This window comes from Tripterygium wilfordii, chromosome 23 (assembly GCF_013401445.1).
Source record: "Tripterygium wilfordii isolate XIE 37 chromosome 23, ASM1340144v1, whole genome shotgun sequence".
NCBI classification, from domain to species: domain Eukaryota; kingdom Viridiplantae; phylum Streptophyta; class Magnoliopsida; order Celastrales; family Celastraceae; genus Tripterygium; species Tripterygium wilfordii.
Window position 1 is genome coordinate 5,925,017 of NC_052254.1, and position 26,661 is coordinate 5,951,677.

Here is a 26,661-nt window from a genome sequence, read left to right on the forward strand (position 1 = left end):
TGCGTGAGAGAGCAGCAATTTCCATATTCATGGCTTCCTTCCATTTTGGTTCCTTGAGCGCTTGAGCTACTGAGGTAGGTTCCAGTGAAGGAGGGAGTGGGTGTTTGGTGGCTGTGTAGGTAAGACGGGGGTTGGGCTTGTAAATGCTATTTTTGGATCTGGTTACCATGGGGTGAAGATTTTGGGTTGGCCGGGGGCTATTGGGTGGGGATGCAGCGGTAGTCTCTGGCAGAGTAGAATCAGCTGTATGAGTGACCACTTGTAATGAAGAATCCATCATTGTCGAAGGAGAGGGAGACACAGGATGAATAGGTGAGTGAGTGGGAGAAGGTGGGCTTTGTGGTGGTGTATGTGAGATGATTGAGACAGGTGTGTGAATGGATGTGGTGGCTTCGGGTGTGGTTTGAGTGTTAGTTGGAGTGGGGCAAGTAGGTAGGTGTGGGGCTAGGATGGGTACACGTATGGGTGCCATAGAAGTGGTGCTTGTGTCGGTGATGGAAGCATGAGATGGTGTAGGAGAATTGGGTTTGGTGAGGGAACAAAGACTAGGAGAGGGACTTGCCCATTTTGTGATTGTGTGATTATTGAAATGAAGGATAGCATTGAAGCCCAGAAGAGATGGAAATTGGTTCTCAACAAAAACAACGTGTCGGGAAAAATATAATTTTTGAGTGACAGGTTCAAAGCATATGTAAGAATTATGAGTGTTGGAATAGCCAAGAAAGAGGCATGATTTCAAACGTTGTTCTAACTTATGTTGGGTATAAGGACATAACCAAGGATAGCACAAACATCCGAACACACGTAGTTTGGAATAATTTGGAGTGGAGTGAAACAGACTTTGGAAGGGGGATTGGTTTTTGAGGATTGGTGTAGGAAGTCTATTGATGAGATAGACAGCAGTAGAAAAGGCATAGGGCCAAAAGGATAAAGGAAGAGAGGCACGATGAAGAAGTGTAAGACCTGTTTCAACAACATGACGATGACGTCGTTCAGCGGAAGCGACGTGTTGGGGAGTGTAAGGTGGAGAGATGAGATGTTGAATGCCATTTGTTTCAAAGAATATTTTGAGACCTCGATATTCAGTGCCACCATCGGAGTAAATAGTGTTAATTGTAGTCTGGAAATGTTTCTCAACCATGGACTTGAATTTTGGAAATATGGTGAACGCATCATATTTGTGAGACATTGGAAAAAGCCAAATATATTTTGAGAAATGATCAATAAAAATAACATAATAAGATAAGCCATTAATTGAACGAATTGGAGAAGGACCCCAGACATCTGTGTAAACAAGGTCGAGGAGTCTTCTACTGACCAAACTATACTGACTAAAAGGCAGTTTATGGCTTTTATTACATTGACAAGAATCACAAAAAGATAATGGTTTTTGGTTTTTCAAACTAAGATTATTTTGAGAAATGACTTGATGAAGAACTTTGAATGACGGATGGCCAAGACGATCATGCCATTGACTCATACATGTTGTTCTTGCTCTGCCCTTGAACTAGAGTTGCCCCCGTGGTGCGATCCTTCACAGAAAAGGAGTTGTGGTCAAATTCAATAGAGGTGTTATTATTTTTGCAAAACTGTGATACAGAAATTAAATTCTGTTTCATAGTTGGCACACATAAGACATTGGAAAGTTTAAAAGTTTGAGAAGGAGTAGATAAAGTAGACAAGCCTGTGTGAGTAATATTTAAGCCAGTACCATCACCAATGACAATGTCATCTGAACCTTCATATTGTTCTTGCAAGGTCAGGTTGTTCAGATCTGCAGTTATGTGGTGAGATGCCCCGAAGTCTAAGAGCCATGAAGGACTAATGTCTTTGTTGTTTCTGGCAGTAGTGTGATTTGCCTTAGGAGGGATTGGCAAGCCCATCATTCTCTTGAGAGTATAGCAGTCCTTTGCCTTGTGACCTGGTTTGTCACAAAACTGACAATTGAGATTAGAATTTCGTGACAAGTTCATGCTACCTGTCGACCGAGTAGAGTTCCACTGCGGCTGATTTTTCTTCTTATGTTGAAATCGAGAATTGTTGTTGTTATTTCGAGCCATGTTGACGGTGATGTTACCACCGGTTGGTGTTTTGCCCTCTTCAAGTTTTAAGAATGATTCAAAGTCAATAAGCTTATCATACAATTCTTCAAAGCTTATGACAGTGTCTCTGGCTCGAATCGCTGCAACAATCTCCTTATACTCAGTACCAATTCCATTCAGAATATGGAGAATCAATTGATGATCTGGGACAGTTGCTCCAATGCAAGCCAACTCATCAACGATGCTTCTTGCATTGCTTAAGAAATACGCCATTGGTTGGGTGCCACGTGCCATTGAAGCAAGGGGACTAGTTAGAGTCATGATGCGAGAAGTGGATGCATTCGCATAACTCTTTGCAAGTCGTTGCCAAGCTTCAGCTGAAGTGGCAGAGGAACTGATCAATGGAATGATTGGTTCCGACAGCGAAGACATGATTCCATGAAAAATCAATTTATCTTGACGTTGCCACAAGACAAACTCTGGGTTGGAAACTCTTTCTTTACCTACTGTAATTTCAGTAGGTGGACTTTTTTTGGAACCATCAACAAAACCCATTAAATCATAACCAAATAGGAGAGCATCGAATTGCGCTTTCCAAGAGGGATAGTTTGAGGAAGTGAGTTTCACTGGCAATTGATTTGCCGTGAATGATAAGAGAGTTGATTGGTTGGAAGTGTTTGAGGTATTTGATGTGTTTGCAGGAATAACTCGGGAGATTGAGGTATCTTCGAACTCCATGAGATAGTTGGGATTGAATGACTCTCTGGAGTATTACGACTGCTTCGATACCATAAAAGGGAATTATATTTCTTGTATTGCATTAACAGACATGTACAAATATATATAGGAGCATACATTCGACTGTTACAACAAGTTGATAAGTATGTAGATTGGACTCTATCTACTCTTTATCACAAGACTTGTAACCACTTCTATCATGGTTTGTTGCTGTACTCAACTTCACGTTGATCTCTGTTTGTTGTGTGCTTGGCTTTATCTTTATCTTGATTGGTTGACAATTTAGCTTTATCTCTATTAGAAACATAAAATAAACACCACTGTTAGCACCACAAAACCACCGAGATCAGCAGCTGCCTTGACATGAGAACACTGTCAACACACCAGCAATCTGCAACCTCCACTTCAGCTCTCCAACAACAAAGTCAGCAGCTAGCTAAACCTTCCACAACAAGAGAAACTAACGAAAATAACAAACTGGACTGAAGTTAAGACAGAAAACTAATCAAAAAAGGTAGAAACATGAAGAAAGAACTTTCGTATTTCATTCTGCAATAACAAGTACAAGTACAACCACAAGAGAAGACAAACTTGCTTTTAGATACAAACTAGTTTCTAGAACTAGCTAGCCAACATGGCTCATTCACAAGCATAAAATATAAAAGCAATATAAAACACAACATGACTAGTCAAACATATAACAAGGACGAAGTCAAGTGAAGACAAGAAAAACATCACATAACTAAGCAAACCTCACTGCCATGCAACACACACAGAGAACTGGAATCAACATAAGAAGATGTTTGAACTTTGAACCATGTATAAATGATCAGGAAATGCCTCAAAAAATTCAAACTCTTTGTCACCTTCTTCTCAGCCTTGTCCTGTTTTGTTGCCTCCTGCCAAAGGTTTTCACAAACCATTCATGTTTTGATGCGGTGAATCTGAATCCTGCCACAACACCAACAACCAGTCCACTTGCATATCCAATGGCAACTATCATCCACAAAACATATGTTGAAGAACCACCCGAGCTCTGATCATCTTCACCAGTCGAAGGTGATGGAGGTGATTCCCCTGCATTTCCACACAACTTCGACAATGGCTTCCCACACAATCCCAGGTTGTCCTTGTATGAGTTGTTCTCGAATGTAGCAAATTGTTTTCCTTGTGGTATAGGACCTATGAGCTGATTACAAGAGACATTAAAGACTGAAAGAAATGTTAGCTGTGTGAGCTCCTCTGGAATCTTTCCTGAAAGCATGTTGCTCGAAAAATCCAATGATTCCAGCTCTGTGAGATTTTCTATAGCCAATGGGATGTGGCCTGAGAGGCGGTTGTTGGAAAGGTTAAGGAAAAGGAGATTCTTCAAAGTTGTAATGGATTCTGGTATCTCCCCTTCAAATTTGTTGCTGGAAAGATCAATAGCTGCAAAGACGTGAGGTATCTTCTTATAATCCATGCTGACACCTTTGTTAACCAAAGTTAGTTGATAATTGTAAATTCGTTTTAACTCGAAACTAAAACCCGACAAAGTTATAGTTTCTGTCATATACGAAAAGTGATCCACATCAGAATTTCTCATGCCATTCCACTTCTGAAAGTACTGAGATGGTATAACGCCGGTGAAACTGTTGTGGGCGATGTCAATGATCTGCAACATAGAGAACTCGAATCCGGTTGCAGGGCTTCCAACTGCACCAAACAGTTTGTTGGATCTCAAGATTAGGACTTCTAGATTATGTAGAGCTCCCAACCAAAAGGGGAATGTGTCACTAATCTCATTGTCACCAAGATGTAGAATCTCTAACATTGTATGATTAGCCAATGACCTCGGTAATGTTCCTTGTAGTGCATTGTGACCTAAATTGATCATCCTCAACTTACTGCCATTCGTTAAAGTTCTAGGAATGGTTCCGCTGAAGAAGTTGTGTTCAAGATTTAAAATGTTCAGATTGTTCACCTTCTCGAGCAAACATTGCGGAAGCATGCCACTCAAGTTGTTGAATGACAAGTCAAGGACGTGTAGGTAAGGTAGACTGCAGAAGGTTGAAGAAATTTCTCCACTGAAACTGTTATTTGAGAAGGTAATGTCGAGAATGGAAGGTGGTGGTATGGGGATTGGACCTTGGATCTTGTTACCACGTAGCCCTAGGAATTTTAGATTAGGAAGGCGCGAGATCAATGAAGGTTGCTCGAAGCCGGTCAAAAAATTGAAACCAATAACAACCACCTCCAAAGTTTCTTTGCTTATGTTCCACAACCAGCTCGGAATCTGGCCGCGGATTTTATTTCCAGTGAGATCCAACATCTCCAGTTTATCTTGGTACCTAAGGAAGTCGGGGAACTCCTTCAGGTTGCATGAGCCAAGTCCTAGTATGAACCACTTTTGAAGAGTAGCATTTCCATTGGTCACACGGAGCAATGTAAAATCATTCTCTGATATAAAAAATGTCTTCATGTATTGGAGGTCAAAAAATGGATTTAGATTAACAATGCCGCTCAAGTGATTTGCGTTCAAATAAATAGCTTCAAGATTTAGAAGTTCTGAAATTTGATGAGGAAAAGGGCCGTGGAATTCATTGTAACTAAGATCTAAGACGGCTAACCGAGTGAGGTTTGTTAGCCAATGTGGAATTTGACCTCTTAAACGGTTAGACCAGAGTTGTAAACGATTGAGTCGAGTGAAATTTTTTAGAAAGTGAGGGATTTCACCAGTTATATTGCAATCTTGAAGGCCCAACTGAATGAATTCGGTTTGCTTTTCAAGCCAGGACAAGGACCCACAACTAAAATTACGATTGCCTGAAATTGAGAAAGAGGTAAGCTTTGTAAGGTTTGCCAATGAAGAAGGGATTTCGCCAAAAAAGTTATTCTCACCGAGTTCAAGGACGGTGATCTTGCTAAGATTACCGAGAGAAGATGGGATTGGGCCCCCAAAGTTGCATCTAACAATATCCAATCCAGTCAAGGAATGAAGGTTTCCTATTGAAGGAGGTAGTTCACCTGAGAAATTTGTGCGGTGAAGCATTAAAAACTTAAGAGGAGAGCCCCAATGAAATTCAGGCAGATGACCAACAAGTTTTTCATTCTCCCCCACTTTGAGAAACTGCAGGTTTGGTAGTTCAAAAATTCCCATTGGAAATCTGCCAAGCAAGCCACAATTATAGAGACTAAGAGATGATAATGAAGACAAATTTGCAACTTTTTCAGGGATTGCAGCAAATAAGTCTACATGGTCAAGATGCAGTTTCTCAATGTGAGTTAAATTTTGAACTAGCCACATCAGGTTAGGACTTGTGAACTCCAACATTCTTGCTTGAGATGCATCCAAATCTCCTGTCAAATCAAGATATCTCAATCTACTCAACCCTGCTATTTCTAATGGAATCTTACCATAGAATTTGGAGGAGGAGAGATTGAGATAAGTTAGCCTTGGAAAACTGCGAAATCCGGATGGGATTTGGGAGGAGTTGAAATGATTGTCCGCGAGATTAAGCCTTTGAAGGTGGCCTAAACCGAAGAGGCTGCTGTTGGAATTGATAGAACCATAGAGGCAACTGCTACTGAGGTCAAGGCTAATGACGCGCCCGGTGTGCTGATCACACACCACACCATCCCACGAGCAGCAGTCTGGATTCTCTCCTTGTTGATTCCATGATATCATCTTTGGATAAGCAGAGGCATCAGACGAAGCTGACTTGTCGATGACAAAGCTTCCCTTGAATTGCAGCAATGCTAAGCTTTCTTCATGGTGACATAGGAGTGGTGTCATGTGCATTGGAAAAGCCAAGATTAATAGTAAGAAAAGTAAGGCCATAAACCGTAAGTGATACAATAACGAAGAAGCCATTGGATATTGATGAGATGAAGAATAAAAGGGAGACATAAGCCATCCACATATAAGTGTACAATTAGGGAGACACTTATTATCATTGAAATTTCAAAGTCTTCCCTTCCCTTAAAGTCAAAGTCAAGCTTTCTTCATCATGACATAGGGATGGTGTCATATGCGTTGACAAAACCAAGATAAATAGTAAGAAAAGCAAGGCCATATTCCGTAAGTGATACAATAATATTGAAGATGCCATTGGATCGGATATGGTGTGATATTGAATAAAAAGGAGATATAAGCACTTAAATCCCACATCGATTTGTCATAACTTAGCAAAATGGTTTACAAGAAAGGCCAGTCTAACTTTTTACACATGACAACAATGCGTTTCATGGGGTTAAATTTCATTGAGTGAGATGGCTCCTGAAGAACAAAACTTTACTGGTCCGATGTATCCATAGTGATCCGATAAATCCAAAAAGGACAATATTGTTAGTGTACATAACCCAACGTACATGTTAAGCTTGCGATCATCTGAATTCTCTCTCTTCTGAATCTTTTTTCTCTTCTTCACATTTACACTTCCACAAACTAAGAAACTCAAGAGTACAAGTATGAGAGGGTGTCAAGATTTAAATTTGATATCGATCTGGCATAACCCAACCAAGTGAATAATATTATTGTTGTATTTGTATTGGAAATTTCAACTAACTCTACTTTCATTGAAATTTCAAAGTCTTTCCTCTACTAAAATTCAAGTCATAGGCTGTTTTGTGCAATTTTTTCCAATTCATTCATTGTTGGTTGAATGATTCAAAAGAAAACTAACAAAAATAAATAACGACAAAGAAAACATCTTTCAAATTTCGTCGCGTCTTTTTCACCCACAATTTCTAATGCCAAAACCGCATCAAAAGACCCCCCAATCTGATGTTCAAAGCCAAAACCCATTGCATAAGTTCCTCCAGAAAAGTTACAGATTTCTCTCATGAGGAAGCCCTACACTTTTTTGATCAGATGATCCACGTGCCCTTAGTAAGAAAGAATATTACCGTGATGTAATTTTTTCTGTGCAACCGAATGCACTCAATTGGGTTGTCGAATATTTTCTCTTTGGTAAAACCAAGCCTTCAAAATTTAAACTCTGTTATTGATGGCTTGCGTAAAGCAGGAAACCTTGAGTTTGCTTGGAAGATATTTGTAGGGGTCAAAGTCAACCTCAACAAATTATATGGGTCATGTTCAACCCAACAACAACATAAAAGCTCAACAGAGGCTAGGGCCCCGAAGCCCAACAATAACAAAAGCCCAACAGAGGCTAGGGCCCCGAAGCCCAACAACATAAAACAGACCAGAACTTACAGTCCAAAAAGGACTTGGTCTTATCAAGGCAATACAAAGCCGATGCAAATAAGACCGAACCAATAACTAAGGGACGAAGCCGAAGATAAGGCAGTTCCTAGTTAAAAGGTGATAGTCGAAACTACTGTAAATTACTGCAAACTGCTGCAAACTACTACAAACTCCTCCAAACTACCGTAAACTCCTCCAAACTGCTATGAACTTTTTTAACTGCTACAACTGTTGGTAATTGCTCAAGAAAAGCATAAAAGGAGTTCATTAAGAGGGTGGAGGGGGATTCGGTTTTCGGATTTCTTACTCGCACTGTATTCACAAGTGATAATAAAAATACCATATCATTCTGCACCGTGGACCTAAGCTCAAAGCCGAACCACATAAAATCTCTCTGTTTTGTCTTATATTTGCCCATTCATTCTCCACAATTTGATTGTCGATAATTTACATCAAGAATTTGGTGCGCCAGATAGGGGAGCAGATAATATTATCACAATGACAAACGCAGAAGATTCACGAGATGATGCTGTAAGCGAGAAGATGAAAGCTTTGATTCAACGCTTCGACGAACATGAAAGAAGGGTCCAACAGTTGGAGCAAGAAAACTTGACTGTTCGAAGAGAAAATCAAAAGCTACTTGATCTTATGAATCAACCTTCAAGTCCATATATAACCAGAACCGTCCCTGCAAGTACTGTCCCAAGTACTTCTGTTCGACTCAATGATGGACAAACAACGCAAATTCCCAACGCAAGTGTTCCCTTGCCAGGATTTGTGCATCAGACAGAATCTTCATTGGCATCAACATCAACTCAGTTTCTGAGGCCAACGACGCAATCCATGGCACCACTGTTTCCTATACCAACGTCATCTTCGGCTATCCCAACAATTGGTGCTTGGTCAAACATAACTACAACATTGCCAGAAATTGCAACGCAGCGAAGTGTCGATAAAAGACTGGAAGAAATGGAGTCAGCCTTCTTCAGGATACCAGGCATGCCACCACCTATAAAGAAAAATCGTACTTTCCTCAAATCTCCATTTGTTCATGCCATTGCCTTGGAAGAGCTCCCAAAGAAATTCATCATACCACATATTAAACCTTATGATGGTACCACTGATCCAGAAGATCATGTGGATCAATATAGTCAACGATTGACTCTGGTATCATACCCATTCAACAAGCATGAAGCATGCATGTGCCGAGGATTTAGTTCAACCTTGGTGGGACCTCCTTTGAAGTGGTATCTTAATCTTCCAGAAGGGAAAATTGCTTCATTCGCACAATTGGCCGATGCATTTGTTGAACAATTTGCAAGTAGCAGGAAAATAATTCCAACATCGGATGATCTATATCGACTGCGACAAAAGCAAGGAGAATCTCTACGATCATTCTTGACGAGATTCAATAAAGAAAAACAGGAAATTCCAGGATGTTTAGATGAAATTGCAATCAATGCATTTCGCATGGCTCTTCTACCTGGAAGCAAATTATACGGAAAGCTTACCCGTTATCCATGTAAGTCTTTTCAAGAAGTTCAGGCAATAGCAAGTGTTCAAATTAAATGGGAGGAAGATGAAGGAAGGCTTCCAGAGCGACTAACAGAGCAGCCGAAGAAATCTGAGCAAAAGCAAACAAGTTCGAAGCTCCGCGATATCCTTGCAAAGATCCTAAACCGATCGATTTTAAGAAGAAACCTGGATCTCCTGAATACAATTTGGTAATTCCACCAAATGAAATCTTATCAGTGCTGAAGAAAATGGGAGATGCTGTTAGATGGCCCGACAAATTACGTAAACCGCTAGATCAAAGGGATACTTCCAAATGGTGTGAGTTTCATAACGATTACGGGCATACAACAGACGACTGTTTCACCCTCAAAAAAGAAGTAACTCAATTACTTAAGAAAGGTTATCTTCGGGATTTACTATCCGAAAGAGGAAGAGCGGCGATGTCCCAAGCTGAAAAACGAGAAGAGGAACAGAAGCCACTACCACCAGAGAAGACGATTAACGTAATATTTGGTGGATCAGAGATTAGCGGAATTACACATTCATCGGCAAAGAAACAAGTCAAGCAGACAGAAAATTCTGAGGTATGGAATGATAAGCCGATGATACAATTCACGAGACAAGTTATCAGCTTCACAGACGATGAGATGACAAGGCTACTCAATCCACATGATGATGCCCTGGCAATGGGACTTTCAGAAGCAGAACATCAGCTTACAAGCATGGGATCGTAAAATATTACAACAAAACAGTCAACTCAAGAGCTTTTGATATTGGTGACTGGGTTTTAAGCAAAGTTTTCTAGAACACACAGCAATTGAATTCTGGAAAACTGGGGGCCATGTGGGAAGGACCATACAGAGTCATAGAGATCGTCGGCAATGGTGCTTACAAATTGCAAACCAGAGAAGGAAAGATACTTAACAACAACTGGAATGCAAAACATCTCAGGTTATATCTTTCCTATATATATATATATATATATATATATATAGGGGTCTGGATGATGAACCACTGAAATGTATATATTTTCTCAATCGAGTTGAATATATACATATATATGCCCAGCATATATAAGTGCCTGACAAGCCGCATTACATCACCCTCATCGTTCCATACTTAATTATTGCAGGAACTATCAGCATATTGGATAGAATGTCAGAGTTTGGACGAAGGTCAAAGAGAAGAAGATTGATGCCCTCTAATCTCCCAAAAGGTCATGTACATTTAACTCTTTATTTAAGCACAATTTTATTTGCATTTTGTTTGCATCATAGTTAAAATTTTAAGCAGATAGTTAAAATCGTAAATCTCAATTAATAAGAAATACAAAAGAGTTAAGATCGTATTTAAGACTAACAGGGAAGATATAGGATTACAAAAGTTAAAATATAAGCTTAAACGTCGTCTTCGGCTTCAGAGGCAGAAGTTTGCGTTGCATCGATGACTTTGAATTCTTCATATTCTTTGATCATTCGATCAACTTCTTCCTCATTTAAAGTTCCAGCCTTGTAGTGCATCATTACTTCTCCCAAAGCTTTGATTCTTTCCTTTCGAGCAGCAAGAGCACATTCTCCCTTGTAGAAATCGACATCTTCCTTTGATTCTGTCAGTTCATCCGATAGCCGATTCGCTTTTTCGATAGAAGCACTTAGCTCAATTTCACAATCTTTCAGCTTAGAATCAACTTCTTGCAGATCCTTCAATAATATCTCATTTTCTTGAAATTTGATCTTGAAAGCTGAAAGTTCCTCTTCCGTAACTTTTTGTTGCTGTATTATGTTGGACAATTGTCTGCCCTGATCTGTGAAATTAGTCTTCAAAGCAATATGCCTTCTGTCCAATTCATCGAACTTATTTTCAGCCTTCTTTAAAGCTTCAGCAGCAGCATTCTTCGTTTTTTCCAATTGAGCTTCGGCCTCTATCCTTAACTTTTTCTCCTGCTCTTCGGCCTCCAAAATTTTTTTAATATCGGCTTGTAATAATCCATTGGAAAGTCGAAGACTCTTTACTTCCTCACTTAACTTTTCGACTTCTTTATCAATGTAAAGCTGAACTGACAAAGCCTGAAAGAAGAAGACGAAGATTATTTTTAAGCTAACATAGAAATACAAAGAGATTGAATTTTGAAAATACCTGAAAAGCATGAGAAATGCTATAAAGAGAAGCATCCTCAAGATTCAACTTAGGAGGAGTGAAACCAAGGGGATAAGCCAATTTGTGTAAATCAGGAAATAACTCGACAGGCCTCAAATAAAGGGAGATGTTAGGGATCGACATTTCGAAACTCCTCTCCGGGAGATCAGATGGAAGATCAGCACCCGATAATCTCAACTCCTTTTCAATTAGAGCTCTCAGAGGTGAAACCGGATGAACAGGATCTTTTCCTTCTCTTCTCACGGTCTCCTCTCTCACTTCATCATCAGGAACCTGAATGATGTCATCGGCCTCCTCGCTCAATCCCGCACTTTCACCTACTGGAGAAGGAGACGATACCCTGATTTTCTTTTTCCTTATAAGTGTGGAATCATCATCTATGTCACCCTCGGGAACTTCAGAAGTTTCAGTTACTTCAGCAATTGTTCCTAACTCACTGTGAAGTCCCAAGATAGATTCATGTTTTCTTTTCTTCCTCTTCTCCTTAGAACTTTTCTGCACTTTCTTCTTTTCAGCAATCTCATTAAGACTCAAAGGAATGATTACTCTTGGAGCCATATGGGGTCCTGTGAAAAATTGAAAAGAAATTAGTAGAAATAAGAAAGAAAATCAAAATCGTAAATATTTCATCAACTTACTTTCAAAAAGATACTTTGAGGAAACGAATTTCCAATCTCTTTCAGAGCGAGGAACTGACTTTAAAAATAACTGGCAATTCCTCGGAGCCTCTTTAGTAATAGTTGTCTTAAGAGATTTGCCTGCCATTAAAAGATAAATGTTCATAAAGAAATTAAATAAAAGTAAAGGAAAACTTAATTAATTATACCTTGAATTGTCCAAGAACTAGGAATAGCATCGTCATCTTCCAAAAGAATTTCCTTTTTCACCAAGAAATATCTCTTTTGCCAGTTATGATCACTGGACGTCGTCCCAACAATCAAATTTTCCTTATCCTTCTTCGACAACATATATCTACCTACATCCTTTTTGTTTTCTTGCCAAGAGTAAGCGGCAAGAAATTCATGAAGACCAAAAGTAAGACCGTATTTTGAACTTAAAGCTTTTAGAGATAGCAAAATACGCCAAGAATTAGGCATAAGTTGACAGGGGGCAACTCCAAAAAATTTTAACACAGACTTAACTAAAGGTCCTAAAGGAAACCTTAATCCACACCTTAATGATATAGCATATACTACAGTCCATCCAGGAAATTCATAAGAAGCTGATTCGTTAGAACCAGGAATTCGCATTTCTATTTCCTGTGGAATTCTGAATTCAACCCTAATACTATCTAAATCCTCTTCCGTTAATACAGAAGCAGGATCCTTGTCTACTATAACCTCATCCTCCAAAACTTTTTGAGTCTTACTTTTTGAACGAGTAGTTGGTAAAAAGCTAACCTTAGATGAACTAATCATCCTTTGACCCGATACTCCTTCAGATTCAGAGTAAGACGAAACCCTAAGATTAGTGGATTGATCTCCTAGTTCTTTTTCTGGTATATCACCTTCAGGAAACTCATCATGAGTATCTATAACAGTCGAACTTTCATTCGGAATGATTGAAGGACCGAAATTAGATTCGTCTCTTTCATTCTCTCGCTCAAATCTATCGATGAATTCTTCAGAGGAACCAAGCCAAGCCATAATCGAAAATTCGAAAAAGAAAAAGTCAAGAAACGTACCGCAAGTCGAACCGTGTCTTGGAAGTTTTAAGATAGTGGGTGGTTACAGTAAACCCATTAAAAAACCCCCAAGGACTAAATAGTAAATTCGAAATTCAAAAGTTAAAACTCCTCGGAAATCGTTCTTCCACGAATTAATCAAAGCCGTTCGATCAAAAGTAACTTCTCGATAAGTGGCGAAAATGGCAGCGCTACATCATGTCACTAAAATGCTAGTTAGAATCGAAATACGATTCAACTTCTAAAGTTGCGTTCTTTTTCCTATAAATATACTAGAGAAAACCCAAAGAAACACCACTTCCAAAACAAAAAACCTCTACAGTCATGAGTTCCTCCAAGCTTCCTATCGAGCCTGAGTACCGAAAAGTAATGTCCAAACCAACCAAGTCAGATGAAGGACCATCTAAAGTGGCAGAAAAATTTCAACAGTTGAAGCTATACCCCGATGGGTATGATCCTTATCAACATGCCTCCGATCTGCAAGATCTGCTGATACGTTTGGATAAAGATCTCCATGATGCAGAAAGAAGGATAATAGAGCTTACCCGAGCCTACAAATTGGCTGGAAGGTCACTTTATCGGCTTCGAGACATGTCAGAAAATGCTGCTATGGAAAATGATCCTGAAAAGCTACGACAAGCTTTACAAAACATCAATCTTTTTATGAAGAATAATCTAGTTAGAATGCATCATGCCTTATGGCCAAGACCTTAAAAGCTTGAGCAATTTTAACCATTTATAAATACTATTCCATGTCTATCTCTGCCAAAGATAAAGTTCTTAGACAAATCAAGAATCTCCTCTTTACATTCCAAATATTCAATTTCTGTCAAAGATGAAACCTTTAGGTGAAGCAAAATCTCACCGGTAAAAGATAAAGCTTTATTAGAGGGAGACGAAGCTTTATTAGGGGAAGACGAAGCTTTATTAGAGGAAGACGAAGGTTCCCAAAAATTCCAAAAATAATTCAACTCCAATAAATATCAATTCTGATCAGTTAACCCTCGAGCAAACCAAAAGGCGTTCCAATTCCTCGAGAAAAGACGTGGAGTAATGTCGCAACTGTCCATTTCCCCGTTATCTATTACAACTTCCAAGGAAAAGGTAACTTCTTTCATATTCCATTCGTATAAATATTCAAAAGAAAGAATCAGCAGAAACCAATATTTTCCTCAAGAAATCTTCAAGGATGGATACTCCTAACTCTCCACCTGCGAAAAGATCTAGAACCAATGAGGGTTCTACTTCTAAAGAAGATGAAGATGGAAATGATCATAGATTCAACCTCTCCCCTATAAGAGAAGATGTATATGAGGACGATCACCAGAAAACCATCGAATCTCTACAAAAAGCTCTGACGGAAACCAAAAGGAGACTTAAGAAAGCAACTGACAAAGTTCAAGACTACAGAAGACAACTTATGGTATCAAAATACGCCATACAAGGCATTCAATATATGTCATGGGGCCGACAAGCAAGTAGTCATGATCCAGATAAATTGCACGAAGCAATCACTGAGATCACAGTACAACTTGGTTCTGTTGTAGATGGAATTGACAGTGTTCTTTACACTCTAGAATAAAATTCCTGTCCATTTTCCTTTTTTCCAAATTTTATTTCAGGAAAATTTCTACAAAAATTCCATTTTATTTGCAAGGTGGGATATTTGAATTGTTTATTTCGAAATACGAAAAGACACCATGGTCTCTAAAAAACGGTGCAACCGTTTAGCTTCCCCACGTTTTTCAGGAATAACTGCTTCTTTGAACGTGAACCTTTCATCCTTAAATACACGGCGATAAGAAGGAGAAGACATTCCTGTTTCCTTTCAAAAAATCTCTCAAACACTCAACAAGATGAGTTCCTCTAACTCCACTCCTACAAAAAGAGCATTGGATGAGAAAGAGAATCTCATTCCTTCAAAACGGGCAAGAAACGAAGACCCTTCATCTTCAAAAAGGGCAGAGGCCAAAGGAGAAGGTTCCACATCTCGAAACAATGACGAACCAGACGATCAGTCGTTGAAATATTTGTAGTATCTGAAGAACTGTACGAAGAAAATCCTCGAAACTCCATCGAAGGATTAAAAGGACTTCTTGTAGAAGCCGAAAGAAATCTGCAAAACGAGTACGAACGAAACCAGTCTTATACGGATGTGCTTCGAGCGGCCAGAGATGCGCTGAACAGAGTTCGCGATAACGCTTGGGGTCATTCTCAAAATCAAAACGTTTATCGATTACAATAATCTCTTTTAGATCTTGCCGCCCATGTTGGGAATGCAATGAATATCATAAATGATGTTATTCGTACCTGGACTCGTTAAGAGTTATACCATTGCATATTCATTTCCATGTATGAAGTATTTATGTTTTATTTTGACAAAGATATTCTCATTGTTAATCTCATTGCTCTGAAATTGCAATTGCAGAAATACTTCAACAGTCAAAAAATGCAAAAACTGCAAACAGAGATGATGAGACGAAGAGCTCTGAAGAAGACGCAACCCCAAGCAAAATATTTTTAAGTTTAAATCAAACTTAAAAATAGGGGGCAAAGTGTAGGGGTCAAAATCAACCTCAACAAATTATATGGGTCATGTTCAACCCAACAACAACATAAAAGCCCAACAGAGGCTAGGGCCCGGAAGCCCAACAATAATAAAAGCCCAACAGAGGCTAGGGCCCCGAAGCCCAACAATAACAAAAGCCCAACAGAGGCTAGGGCCCCGAAGCCCAACAACATAAAACAGACCAGAACTTACAGTCCAAAAAGGACTTGGTCTTATCAAGGCAGTACAAAGCGATGCAAATAAGGCCGAACCAATAACTAAGGGACGAAGCCGAAGATAAGGCAGTTCCTCGTTAAAAGGTGACAGCCGAAACTACTGTAAACTACTGCAAACTGCTGCAAACTACTACAAACTCCTCCAAACTATCGTAAACTCCTCCAAACTGTTATGAACTTCTCTAACTACCACAACTGCTGGTAACTGTTCAAGAAAAGCATAAAAGGAGTTCATTAGGAGGGTGGAGGGGGATTCGGTTTTCGGATTTCTTACTCACACTGTATTCACAAGTGATAATAAAAATACCATATCATTCTGCACCGTGGACCTAGGCTCAAAGCCGAACCACGTAAAATCTCTTTGTTTTGTCTTATATTTGCCCATTCATTCTCCACAATTCGATTGTCGATAATTTACATCAACAATGTTTAATAGGTTACCCGATGACGGTCTGGAGCCAACAGTTGTCAATTTTCTAACTCTTTTATGCTTTGGGGTGTATTTGAGTATTTTAGAATTGTCTGAGATTTTAGTTACTTTTGGTGTGTTTAAAAATAGAGTGTCAATATTTACACACATAATTGTGTTGGACCTATGGTTCTACATGTCTAATTTTGATGATATTAAATCATTTGTAAATGATATTGAAACATTAAAGTAATATTTGATTTATGTGAATTGAATTTGAATGGATAGATCTTATTGATTAAGTGAGGCTTGTGCCTAATTCTATGTGAATTTGACATATATACATGCTTGAATATATATTGGAAATTCAGTTTTGCAAATGAACTAGAATGGACTAAGTTAAGGCATCAATTCTCCAATTATCATATTTTAACCAACTTAGGTCCCATTGACTTAATTTAAACTTGAACCACATGCACACGAGGGTCTAATATATGTTCTAGGACTATAATCATGAGAAATTAAGTTCATCACATATATATTTGGTCATATGCTTAAATTCTGTCAAAACTAGGTTTAATCTAATTTTGTGCATATGTGTTCTTTGTGAACGTGGTGAATCAAATGAACTCCGATTTAAATGAAATTTTGTGTGCACCTTAGTTTTATCCCTATGAACATATTTGAATAAGTAAAGTTTAAGAGAAAATTTCATTTACACTGAGTTTGTAAAATGGTAGTAAGGTTACACTTAGAACTTATCGGTTTTCACTATAAGTGACCTACTTGCTTGGTTGAGTGACCAAACGATTTCCGATTGTTATGAAATTTTATACGAGCATTCTAATAAGTATAAAATGATTTATCATGAAGTAATCTGAATTTTTTGGGTTTTTTTCAAATATAATTAACATATTTCTTGATATGAAGCTCTTTGAGCTTACATGCAATTGAGGAGTTATATCTCTTATTTCCTTGTAGGTTAATCATCATTGTGGTCTCATATGACTCAGAGTTTAGAATGTTAAAGATATTTGAAGTCCGGTTTCTAAGAATGAGCTTCGAGCTCTAGGAAACTATGGAAAATCTTATTTTCACCAACTTACCACCACTAAGGTCAATATTTAATGGTGATTGAAACAAGTCTTAGGGCTATCATTTTTGGACATATTGATTTTATCAGTACCATTACATGATTTTATTTGTGCTAAAGAGAATGATTCAACTGTGCCAAGAATCAGTTCATGTTGGACCGAGTATGTCATTGTGCAAGAATTGTGGGTTGTTTGCACGGGAGCTGTGTTGGCCAAGCATGTACAATTGCTTGAGCTGGAAATATTCTAGTCAAAGCTTGTAGAAGAAGTCTCAAGCATTGGAGGGAAGTTTTATTGGCTTGGAATTCAAGAGACAAAGCTAGGAGCTAAGAGACTTGGAGGAGAATAAGCCAACAAGGCTTTCTCTTCAAAGGACCAACATATGGGACCTACTTGTGCTACAATTCAGATTTGTCATAGTCTTTGTACTACAATAGAAATAGCCTATAGTTGCGGTTAAAACTGCAACTATATGTAAACAAAACCGCAGGCAAAGACTTTACCTGTGGTTTACCTTTTTGCAGCCTAAGCAAGAGTGTTGTTTGGCTTCTTCATTCAAGACTTGTGTTACCAAGAAGATTAGTTTGGTGCGACCAAACAAGGCCTTTACCTAGGGTTTGCTTTTGAAGTCTTGGAGCCAAAATGGAAGGACAAGATTGGTTAGTACATTTATATCCACGGCTGAGAATTAAAGAAGGATTAAAGGCTCAGATTTGAAGGTTAATGTGGATCAAATGGCTGCTATGGGAAGAAGTAGAGTTCTCAATTTTGAGAAGGTGTCCAACGGTCACTTTTATGGATGGCTTGGATTAGAGACATTTGTAATCCAATGGTCAGCTGTGCTTGAAGACATTGAATGGCCAAGATGAAGACCAAATAGCAAGATCAAGGTCTGATATTGAAACAACTCTTTTGCTTGTCAAATTGGACTTGAAGAGCAAGAGGATAAACGACTCTATCATTGAGGATCACGATTTGTTTGAGTTTTATATCCTATGGATGAGATTGAGAGCTAAGATTAAAGGTCAAGATTCGACGATGGAAAAAGATCCAATGATGGAAATTACAAGAGCTTGGTGAATCAAAAAGAGTCATTCCAACTGGGATAAGCTTTGTGCAAGAAAGAACCTACCTTTACTTTCAACTACAACCAAGCTTTCAAGCTTTCATCTTTACTACTCCTAATTACTTCTACCCGAGCCATACAATCTCAAGACTTCTTCATCTACTTACTTTTGCAAAGAGGGAGTGCTTATCGTTTTAGGGTTCAAATATAGATTTTCGAAATACCTCACTTGAACTTACATTCTACATTACCCATGAGATATTTGTTGCAATTCTTGAGTGTTCATCACCATATTAGCTTAGAGCTATCATTGTGAGAACCTATTCGTCAACATTCGTAAAAGTCCCTTTTGTTAGGGCAACCACCTTTGAGAGGTTGAGTTTGAGGGAGTACTTTGAAACCCTTTGTAAGAGTTTTGTGGAGCTCTTGGAAAACCACACCTTAGTGGAGGTTGGAAAATCCTAGGTTGGTGAACCTAGGTAGTAGATGATGTGAGATTTCGAGCCACTAAAACTATAGCGATTCAAAACTTAGTTATTACTTGCAAGTGCACGAATCAATAGTAGTATAGCTTGACAAATACAAGTGTCAAATCCACGAGGATTGAATATTAATCTATCCTAATTCCAAAATTCACCACAAATATCACCGAATAAGAAGACAAAAATTGTTGATGGTTTATTATGAGAAAGAAAGAGAAGAATTGCAAAGAATAAATTAAATCGGAGGGTTGTATGGAAGATCAAATTGGCGAAAATACTAGGGTTTCGATTTCACCATTTTATTGCACTTAAATCCTTTAGTTGTCAATTATCAATTTCTTCATGCATGTCAAAGACCAAGTCCCCTAATTCATGTAGTAGTCGTGGCGTCTAACTTACTACGTCTATTCTTAAATTGCAACTATCCACGGCGTATAGACTAGTTTAACAAACAAGAATGCAATTAAATCTATGACAACTTATGTAGCGATCACATGAATCCTAGCATATGACGTCTATGTCTACACGTCATGGTGTTAAATTGCAAGAAGCTATTCCCAATCCGAGCATGGCGTCTACTACGAATTGCATCAAAACAATCAAACCTGCATGGTAGCTAAGCATCACGGTTCAATCATCAATTAAGCACAACAATCAACACTCGACATAAAATAAAGAAATCCAAAAATTGATCAAACCAATATCATTAAGCACAATCAAGGAGGCTACATCATCCCCCTATCAAAAGGTTTAGTTCCTCATGCCAGATTCACACAAGAAAGTAAAATTAATAGAATCCATGGAAATCTAGGAAATAACACACAAGAATGATGGAACCCGATTGATACACTCTTGCATCCTGAACCTCGTAGAATCAACAAGAAATGGCAAAGGGAATTACAGAAGAAGAAAGAACAATGTCTATTATCAAATCTGCTATTACAAACTAATTTCTCCGCTAATATACTACCTAAACCAACTTAACTATCCTGGACAAGTGGCCCCAAAACCACCTTTGGATGATAGACCACAAACAATACGTGTCATCATCTTATATAATGGATCCTATCAACTCCCTCCCACTCGAAATACTCCTTGTCCACAAGGACATTACAAACATAGCAACAATACAAAACAATGATTACCAACAGTTCAGTATATTTAAGACTACAAAACAAGTGCATATTCAAATTTAAAGAACAAAATTAGGAAATTTCTTCACAAATTCTTCATAGTCCTCCCAAGTTGATTCCTCAGTAGTATGATCTTCCCACTGTATTAATAATTGTGTTCCGATAATGTCACATTCTTTGTAAATCCTCCTCTGCGAGACGGCTCTAGGCTGTTGTTGAATAAGACCCTCATCTGTCACCATTGGCAACTTGGTTGTAGGGCATACAGCTGATCCCAAATACCTTTTTAGATTACTCACATGGAAGACAGGATGAATTTTAGTCTTTGGAGGTAACTTAAGTCTGTAAGCAGAATTCCCAATTCTTTCCAAGACTTCGTAAGGTCCATAAAACTTAGGGTGAAGCTTAGAAAATGAATACTTATTCAAAGAAGGAAACTGGTAAGGGATGAGCTTGAGATAAACCAAAGCTCCCACCTCAAATTCTCTGTCAATTCTATGGTTATTTGCTTGGAGCTGCATTCTTTCCTGTGCCAATAACAAATTATGCCTCAACAATGCTAACATTCCATCTCTGTCCATTAAAGCTTTTTCCAAAACATCCAACTTTGCTGTGCCCGATTCATATGTAATTAAATGTGGAGGTTGATGACCATATACCAACTCAAAAGGGGTGGCCTAAGCTGCTGAATGATATGCAGTATAATAACTCCATTCTGCCCAAGGTAGATAATTCACCCATTTCCTTGGTTGAAGACCAGCAAAACATCTCAAATAAGTCTCAACATACCTGTTAACTACCTCAGTTTGCCCATCAGTTTGAGGGTGATAACCTAAGCTCATGCAAAACTTGGAACCTTGTAGTTTGAAAAACTCCTTCCAAAAATCACTTAGAAATACTGGATCCCTATCACTCACAATTGTAGAAGGCATTCCATGTAGCTTGAACACATGTTCAATGAATAAATGAGCTACTGTAACTGTAGTATATGGGTGAGCCATAGCAATGAAATACCCATATTTAGTTAATTTGTCCACCACCACCATTATCACTGATTTTCCCTTGCAAGAAAGTATAGAGGTAATGAATCCATGCTAATGTCTTGTCAATTCTATTTTGGAACAGGTAAAGGCTGTAAAAGTCCAGCAGGAGACAAAGTCTTATATTTATTCTGCTGACAAGTTCCACACTCAGCCACCATTTTTCTCACATCCTTCTTCATACCAATCCAGTAAAAACCCCTTTTCAATCTGTGATAAGTCTTTAAGACCCCAGGATGACCTGCTGATGGAGTCTCATGGAATTCAGCAAACAATTTAGCCCTCCAAGCACAACATATTTAGTAAGAGATACAGAAACATCAGCATCAACTGACTTCATTTCTTCACGTTTTGACTTGATCCAGTCATCCTGCTCCAAATGCCTCCTCAAATCATCTAACCACCCAAAATACAGGTAGGTGATAGCCAAACATTCACTTCTACTGCTAGAAGCAACATATTCTATTGGTAATTTAGGCAAAGAAGTAAAACCTCCTTTTCTAGATAAAGCATTTGCAACCACATTTTCTACACCTTTCCTATATTGAATCTCATAGTCAAACCCTAACAGCTTAGACATCCATTTCTATTGAAATGTGGTATTTGCCCTCTGGTCCAGGAAGTATTTGAGACTGCTGTGGTCAGTCTTAATAATAAAATGTCTTCCCTGGAGGAAATTTTGCCATTTTCTGACAGCAGAGACCAATGCAATTAACTCCTTCTCATATGTAGACAGGGATTGATTTCTAGGTCTCAAAGTTTGACTATAAAAGGCAATTGGTTTACCAGCTTGTTGCAAAACTGCTTTCACTCCTAACCCAGATGCATCACATTCCATTGTAAAAGGCAAATTGAAGTCAAGTAGTGCTAACACCTAAGGAGACACCATAATAGACTTAAGCTTCTCAAATGCCTCAGTAGCCACAGATGTCCAAACAAAACAATTCTTCTTGGTTAGTTGATACAAAGGATGACAAACCTTGCCATAGTCTTTAACAAATTTCCTACAATACCCTGTCAAACCAAGGAATCCTCTCAACTCCTTAACATTTTCAGGTATAGGCCAATCCATAGTTGCTTTGATTTTACTAGGATCTGCAGAAACCCCTTCCCTTGAAACCACATGCCCCAAATACTCCACCTTGTCTTGGCCAAAGGCACACTTGGACTTTTTAACTAAAAGGTGATGTCGCTGAAGTAAATCAAAAGTATTCTTCAAATCCTCCAAATGCTTCTCCCAGCTGGTATTGTAAATGAGAATGTCATCAAAGAACACTAAAACAGATTTCCTTAGAAAATTCCTGAAAATGTCATTCATCAAACTCTGGAATGTGGCAAGAGCATTAGTGAGACCAAATGACATCACTAAAAACTCATAATGACCTTCATGAGTATGAAATACTGTCTTCTCCACATCATCATGATGCATTCTAATATGATGATAACTTGATCTCAAGTCCAACTTTGAGAAATATTGAGTTCCATGCAGCTCATCTAGCAAGTCATCTATCAAAGGAATAGGGTACTTGTCCTTGACAGTCAACTGATTTAATTCCCTATAATCCATACACGTGTGCCATGTTCCCTCTTTGTTTTTGACTAATAGCACAAGTGATGAAAAAGGACTGTGGTTGTTCCCTTATAAAACCAGACTACTTCAGCTCACTAACAGCTTTTTCTATTTCATTATTTTGTAAAGATCCATAGTGGTAGGGCCTTTTACTAGGAGGTTTAGCATTTGGCAAAAGAGGTATCCTGTGGTCATGTATCCTTTCTGGAGGTAGAGAAGAAGACATTTGAAAGATATCATCATAGGTGAGCAACAAAGATTCCAGTTCAGCTAACTGTTTGGAAGACAGGTTTGTATTAATAGGTTGTACCTCAACAACTTCTTGTGAATACAATAGCATTCCCAAGCTAGAATCTTGGATAACCCTCTCCATCTGTTGGAGTGATAACTGTTACACAAATGACTGATTCTGATTGAAACTCATAACTAAAATGGTATATGGTTCACTGTGAACTGCATTGTTAATTCGTGGAAATCCCAGAGGACTAGACTCACTGTTTGTAACCATTGAACCCCAAGTACTACATCACAGCCTCCCAATGGTAACACAAACAAATTCATCATGCAATTGAAACTTCCCATAATTAAAGGTACGACTTATAGCAACCTATGCTCATCAGTTGCCCCCCGTCAACTATCATAACCTTGAATTCTGCAGTCTTCTCCAATTGCCATCCCATTTGCTTAACTAAAAACACAAGCAAAAAGGTGTATTATAATATACGCATCAAATACCCCCACACTTATCTTTTTGCTCGTCCTCGAGGAAAACAACAAAGAGGGAAACTAAAATACAAATTAACTCACTGTCGCGGGAATTGCGGTGGCACTTAGCATGTGACACAAGCCTTTAAACCCCTAGGTATCCCTAGTGGACGGGTTATAGTCTCGTGAGGGCTTACCAGAATGATACCCACAAATATTATAAGACACCACAATGCCAAGTTATTCCACTAATAGAAACATGTGAATACAATCTTGCTCAAATTCACACCAGCAAACCAAGCATCAGGGCAATATTTTCCAATACAAGCATTCATTCGTAAACTTCATTATGTCCAACGTGCTTATGGAATGTGAAACAACACTTGTATAGGGATTTCAATAACAACTCAATATGAACACAAGCATAGGATATTAAGAATCATTAGCAAAAACAAGTAAGCACTCCGGGTTATTTATTTATTTTGAAAGCAAACCATTTTTTTCCTGTGACTTGTGCAATGCTTTACCCCCTTAAGCTTTCTAATTGACCCATCTAACTAGTTTTCAACCAATGACTCCCAATCCAGTTGGACTAGGGCATCAGGTGTAGAGATACCCCTACCGGTCTAGTAACTCAAGTCAAAAAGGCTACGACGTTGAGCGAGTCACTGTAGAAGTCACTCATGGTCTCTACCTTTTTACGCGAAACTTACTGCTTGCCAGGCAAGAGGCCCGGTTACTCAGTAGAACCCAATGAGAAAAATCCACTTATTCTATTTTTCTTTTCTTTTATTTGTCGTTTATTTTTCTCGATTTTAATCCCGGACGTGTAACTTAAGAAAACTAATGTTCTTGACATACCACAAGTGTCCAACATTAAATGTCACCTAGCTCGTACCCCACAATACAAGTGTTCAAATTATTGGATCACACAAGATAAACAAAGTTGTAGATATAAACACACAATTGGGCATGAGTCCTTAGCAAGATTCATTAGTGCTTCAATTAATCACAACATCATATCGATCAAATTTCATTCATGAAAATCACAAGGCATTGCGTTTTTTTTTTTAAATTTTTAATCAAACAAAGTTGTTTCCACCCCCACACTTGAATTTTGCAATGTCCTTAGTGCATGGACTAACGTGAAAAATATCCTCAGGAAAAAATACTGGGTTAGAGCAACACAACCTTACTACGAAGAGACTTGAGAAACAATAATAATAAAGCACATAAACCTCAAAGGAAACTCCTAAAACAAGTCAAACTTCTAATTCTAAGATTTTATTCTGTCGAGCAGTTGTTGAATGCCTGTTGAGCATCTATTGAGCGCTAGCTGCTGGCCAATATTGTAACATCTACGCTCAAGCATGGGTTGAGCAGCTATTGAGTGTAAGGAGTTGAAAAGGCACAAAGAATAGAATTTACGCAAAATCCAATCTCATTTCGATAAATAAAACGTCAATTCAACCTAAAAACACAAGCAAAAAGGTGTATTATAATATACACATCAATTCACCTCCCTCTTGTGTTAAGCACGATCCATCAATGGTCTCAATACACACATATTTTTTTTAAAGATATAAATTTACTAAATTAATCATATATGAAATTACCATAAAACTTTTTTTTGTGCATTATGTTTTTTTGATACACTTAAATTGATGGGGTTTTTACCCATAAAGACAAAAGTTAAAAGTTGTATTCAAATAAGGACAACCTCAAGAAAACTTTAGAAAAAAAGACAAAGCCTACCAACTTATCAAAATATCCTCCATCCTTCTTCTTCCTCCTTCCTTGCACCACCATATCGGAAGTTGGCCGTCCAGCCATCATTTTTGATGAACGAACTACCGAAATAAAGCTCTAGGTCAGCCCGATCACAACCCAGTCATCAACGACAGTAGAAAATTACTTGAATCACTGGAAAAGCTTCATTTAATCACGGCCACTGTTTGAAAAAGAGCTAGATCCGACCAATACGGCCAATGCTGACGACCATCATCACGCCCAATCAACTCCACATGCCAAAGAGCATCACCTTTGAGATTTTATTGCTTTTTCGAAATTCGTTTTCTTCTGAAATCGAATCTGAATCTGCAGATATTATATCTGTTTCAGATTTGTTATGATATGTTATCTGTTTTGGAACTTCAAACAGATAACATCTCATTAAAGACATATAACATTTTAACACGACATATAACATATAGCAAGACAGATAACATTATGACAGATACCAAATTAAACGAAATAGATAACAAACCACCCACAGTCTACAAATCCTAAATCAGAACAAAAAACCCATGAAAATCACCATAAAAACTGTCATAAATAATGATGTGATGACGGATCGAAGGAAAACAATAAGATCTACAGGTCCTGTGGTGAGTATGAGTAGATATAGTTTGAATACAACAAATATCGGGATGAAAAATCACTAAAAAATGTCATAGAACTCTCGAATAAGCCATGAGGGGCGGAGATGAAGCTGCTGACTGTAGAGACGAAGCTTCCAGCGGAGGTCAGAGATGAATCATGTGCAAGAGGCAGGTGCCATGTTTGAGGATGAAGGTGATGATATTTTAATCAATAAAACCAATGTTATTAAAAGCGATCCGGACATCGATCTGGGCAAAGGACAGGATCATTGGTTCAACTAGTGGGTCAATGGTTTAACTGCAGGTTCAATTAATAAATAAGAAATATTATAATTAAACTTAATGCTAAAAAATAAAAAATACAAAATAATGAAATATGATCATCCAAAACTAAAAATAAATACAAAATAATGAAATATGATCATCGAAAAAAATATGTATGTAATATTGACATTTAACATTGTAATAATAATATATTATATTGACATATTGATTATATTGATATATTTTGATAAATGATAAGTGATAATTAATATACATATATTGGTATTATCATATTATATGTAAAATATAAATACATATACAAAAGAATTCAATATTTTGTAGTCATTTAACTCTAAAAAATAATATCTCCGATTCATGTAAAACTGGCTGGGTCACCGGGTTTTCGGTC

At 38.1% G+C, this 26,661-nt stretch overlaps 3 protein-coding genes across 3 annotated transcripts; 1 reads left to right on the forward strand and 2 right to left on the reverse strand.

Moving 5' to 3' along the window:
- Positions 1-3,307: 3,307 nt before the first annotated feature.
- LOC119993681 (receptor-like protein 7) lies at positions 3,308-6,608 on the reverse strand. The gene has a single exon (XM_038840888.1). It carries the CDS (start codon positions 6,598-6,600, stop codon positions 3,643-3,645), a length of 2,958 nt encoding a protein of 985 aa, XP_038696816.1. The 5' UTR covers positions 6,601-6,608; the 3' UTR covers positions 3,308-3,642.
- Positions 6,609-9,731: 3,123 nt separating this feature from the next.
- Positions 9,732-10,217, forward strand: LOC119992739. The gene has a single exon (XM_038839534.1). It carries the CDS (start codon positions 9,732-9,734, stop codon positions 10,215-10,217), a length of 486 nt encoding a protein of 161 aa, XP_038695462.1.
- Positions 10,218-20,351: 10,134 nt separating this feature from the next.
- LOC119992741 lies at positions 20,352-21,338 on the reverse strand. The gene is made up of 2 exons (XM_038839535.1): positions 21,082-21,338; positions 20,352-20,865 (listed from the first exon to the last, which is right to left on the reverse strand). The coding sequence occupies exons 1-2, from the start codon at positions 21,336-21,338 to the stop codon at positions 20,352-20,354; spliced, it is 771 nt and encodes a 256-aa protein (XP_038695463.1).
- Positions 21,339-26,661: the final 5,323 nt, after the last annotated feature.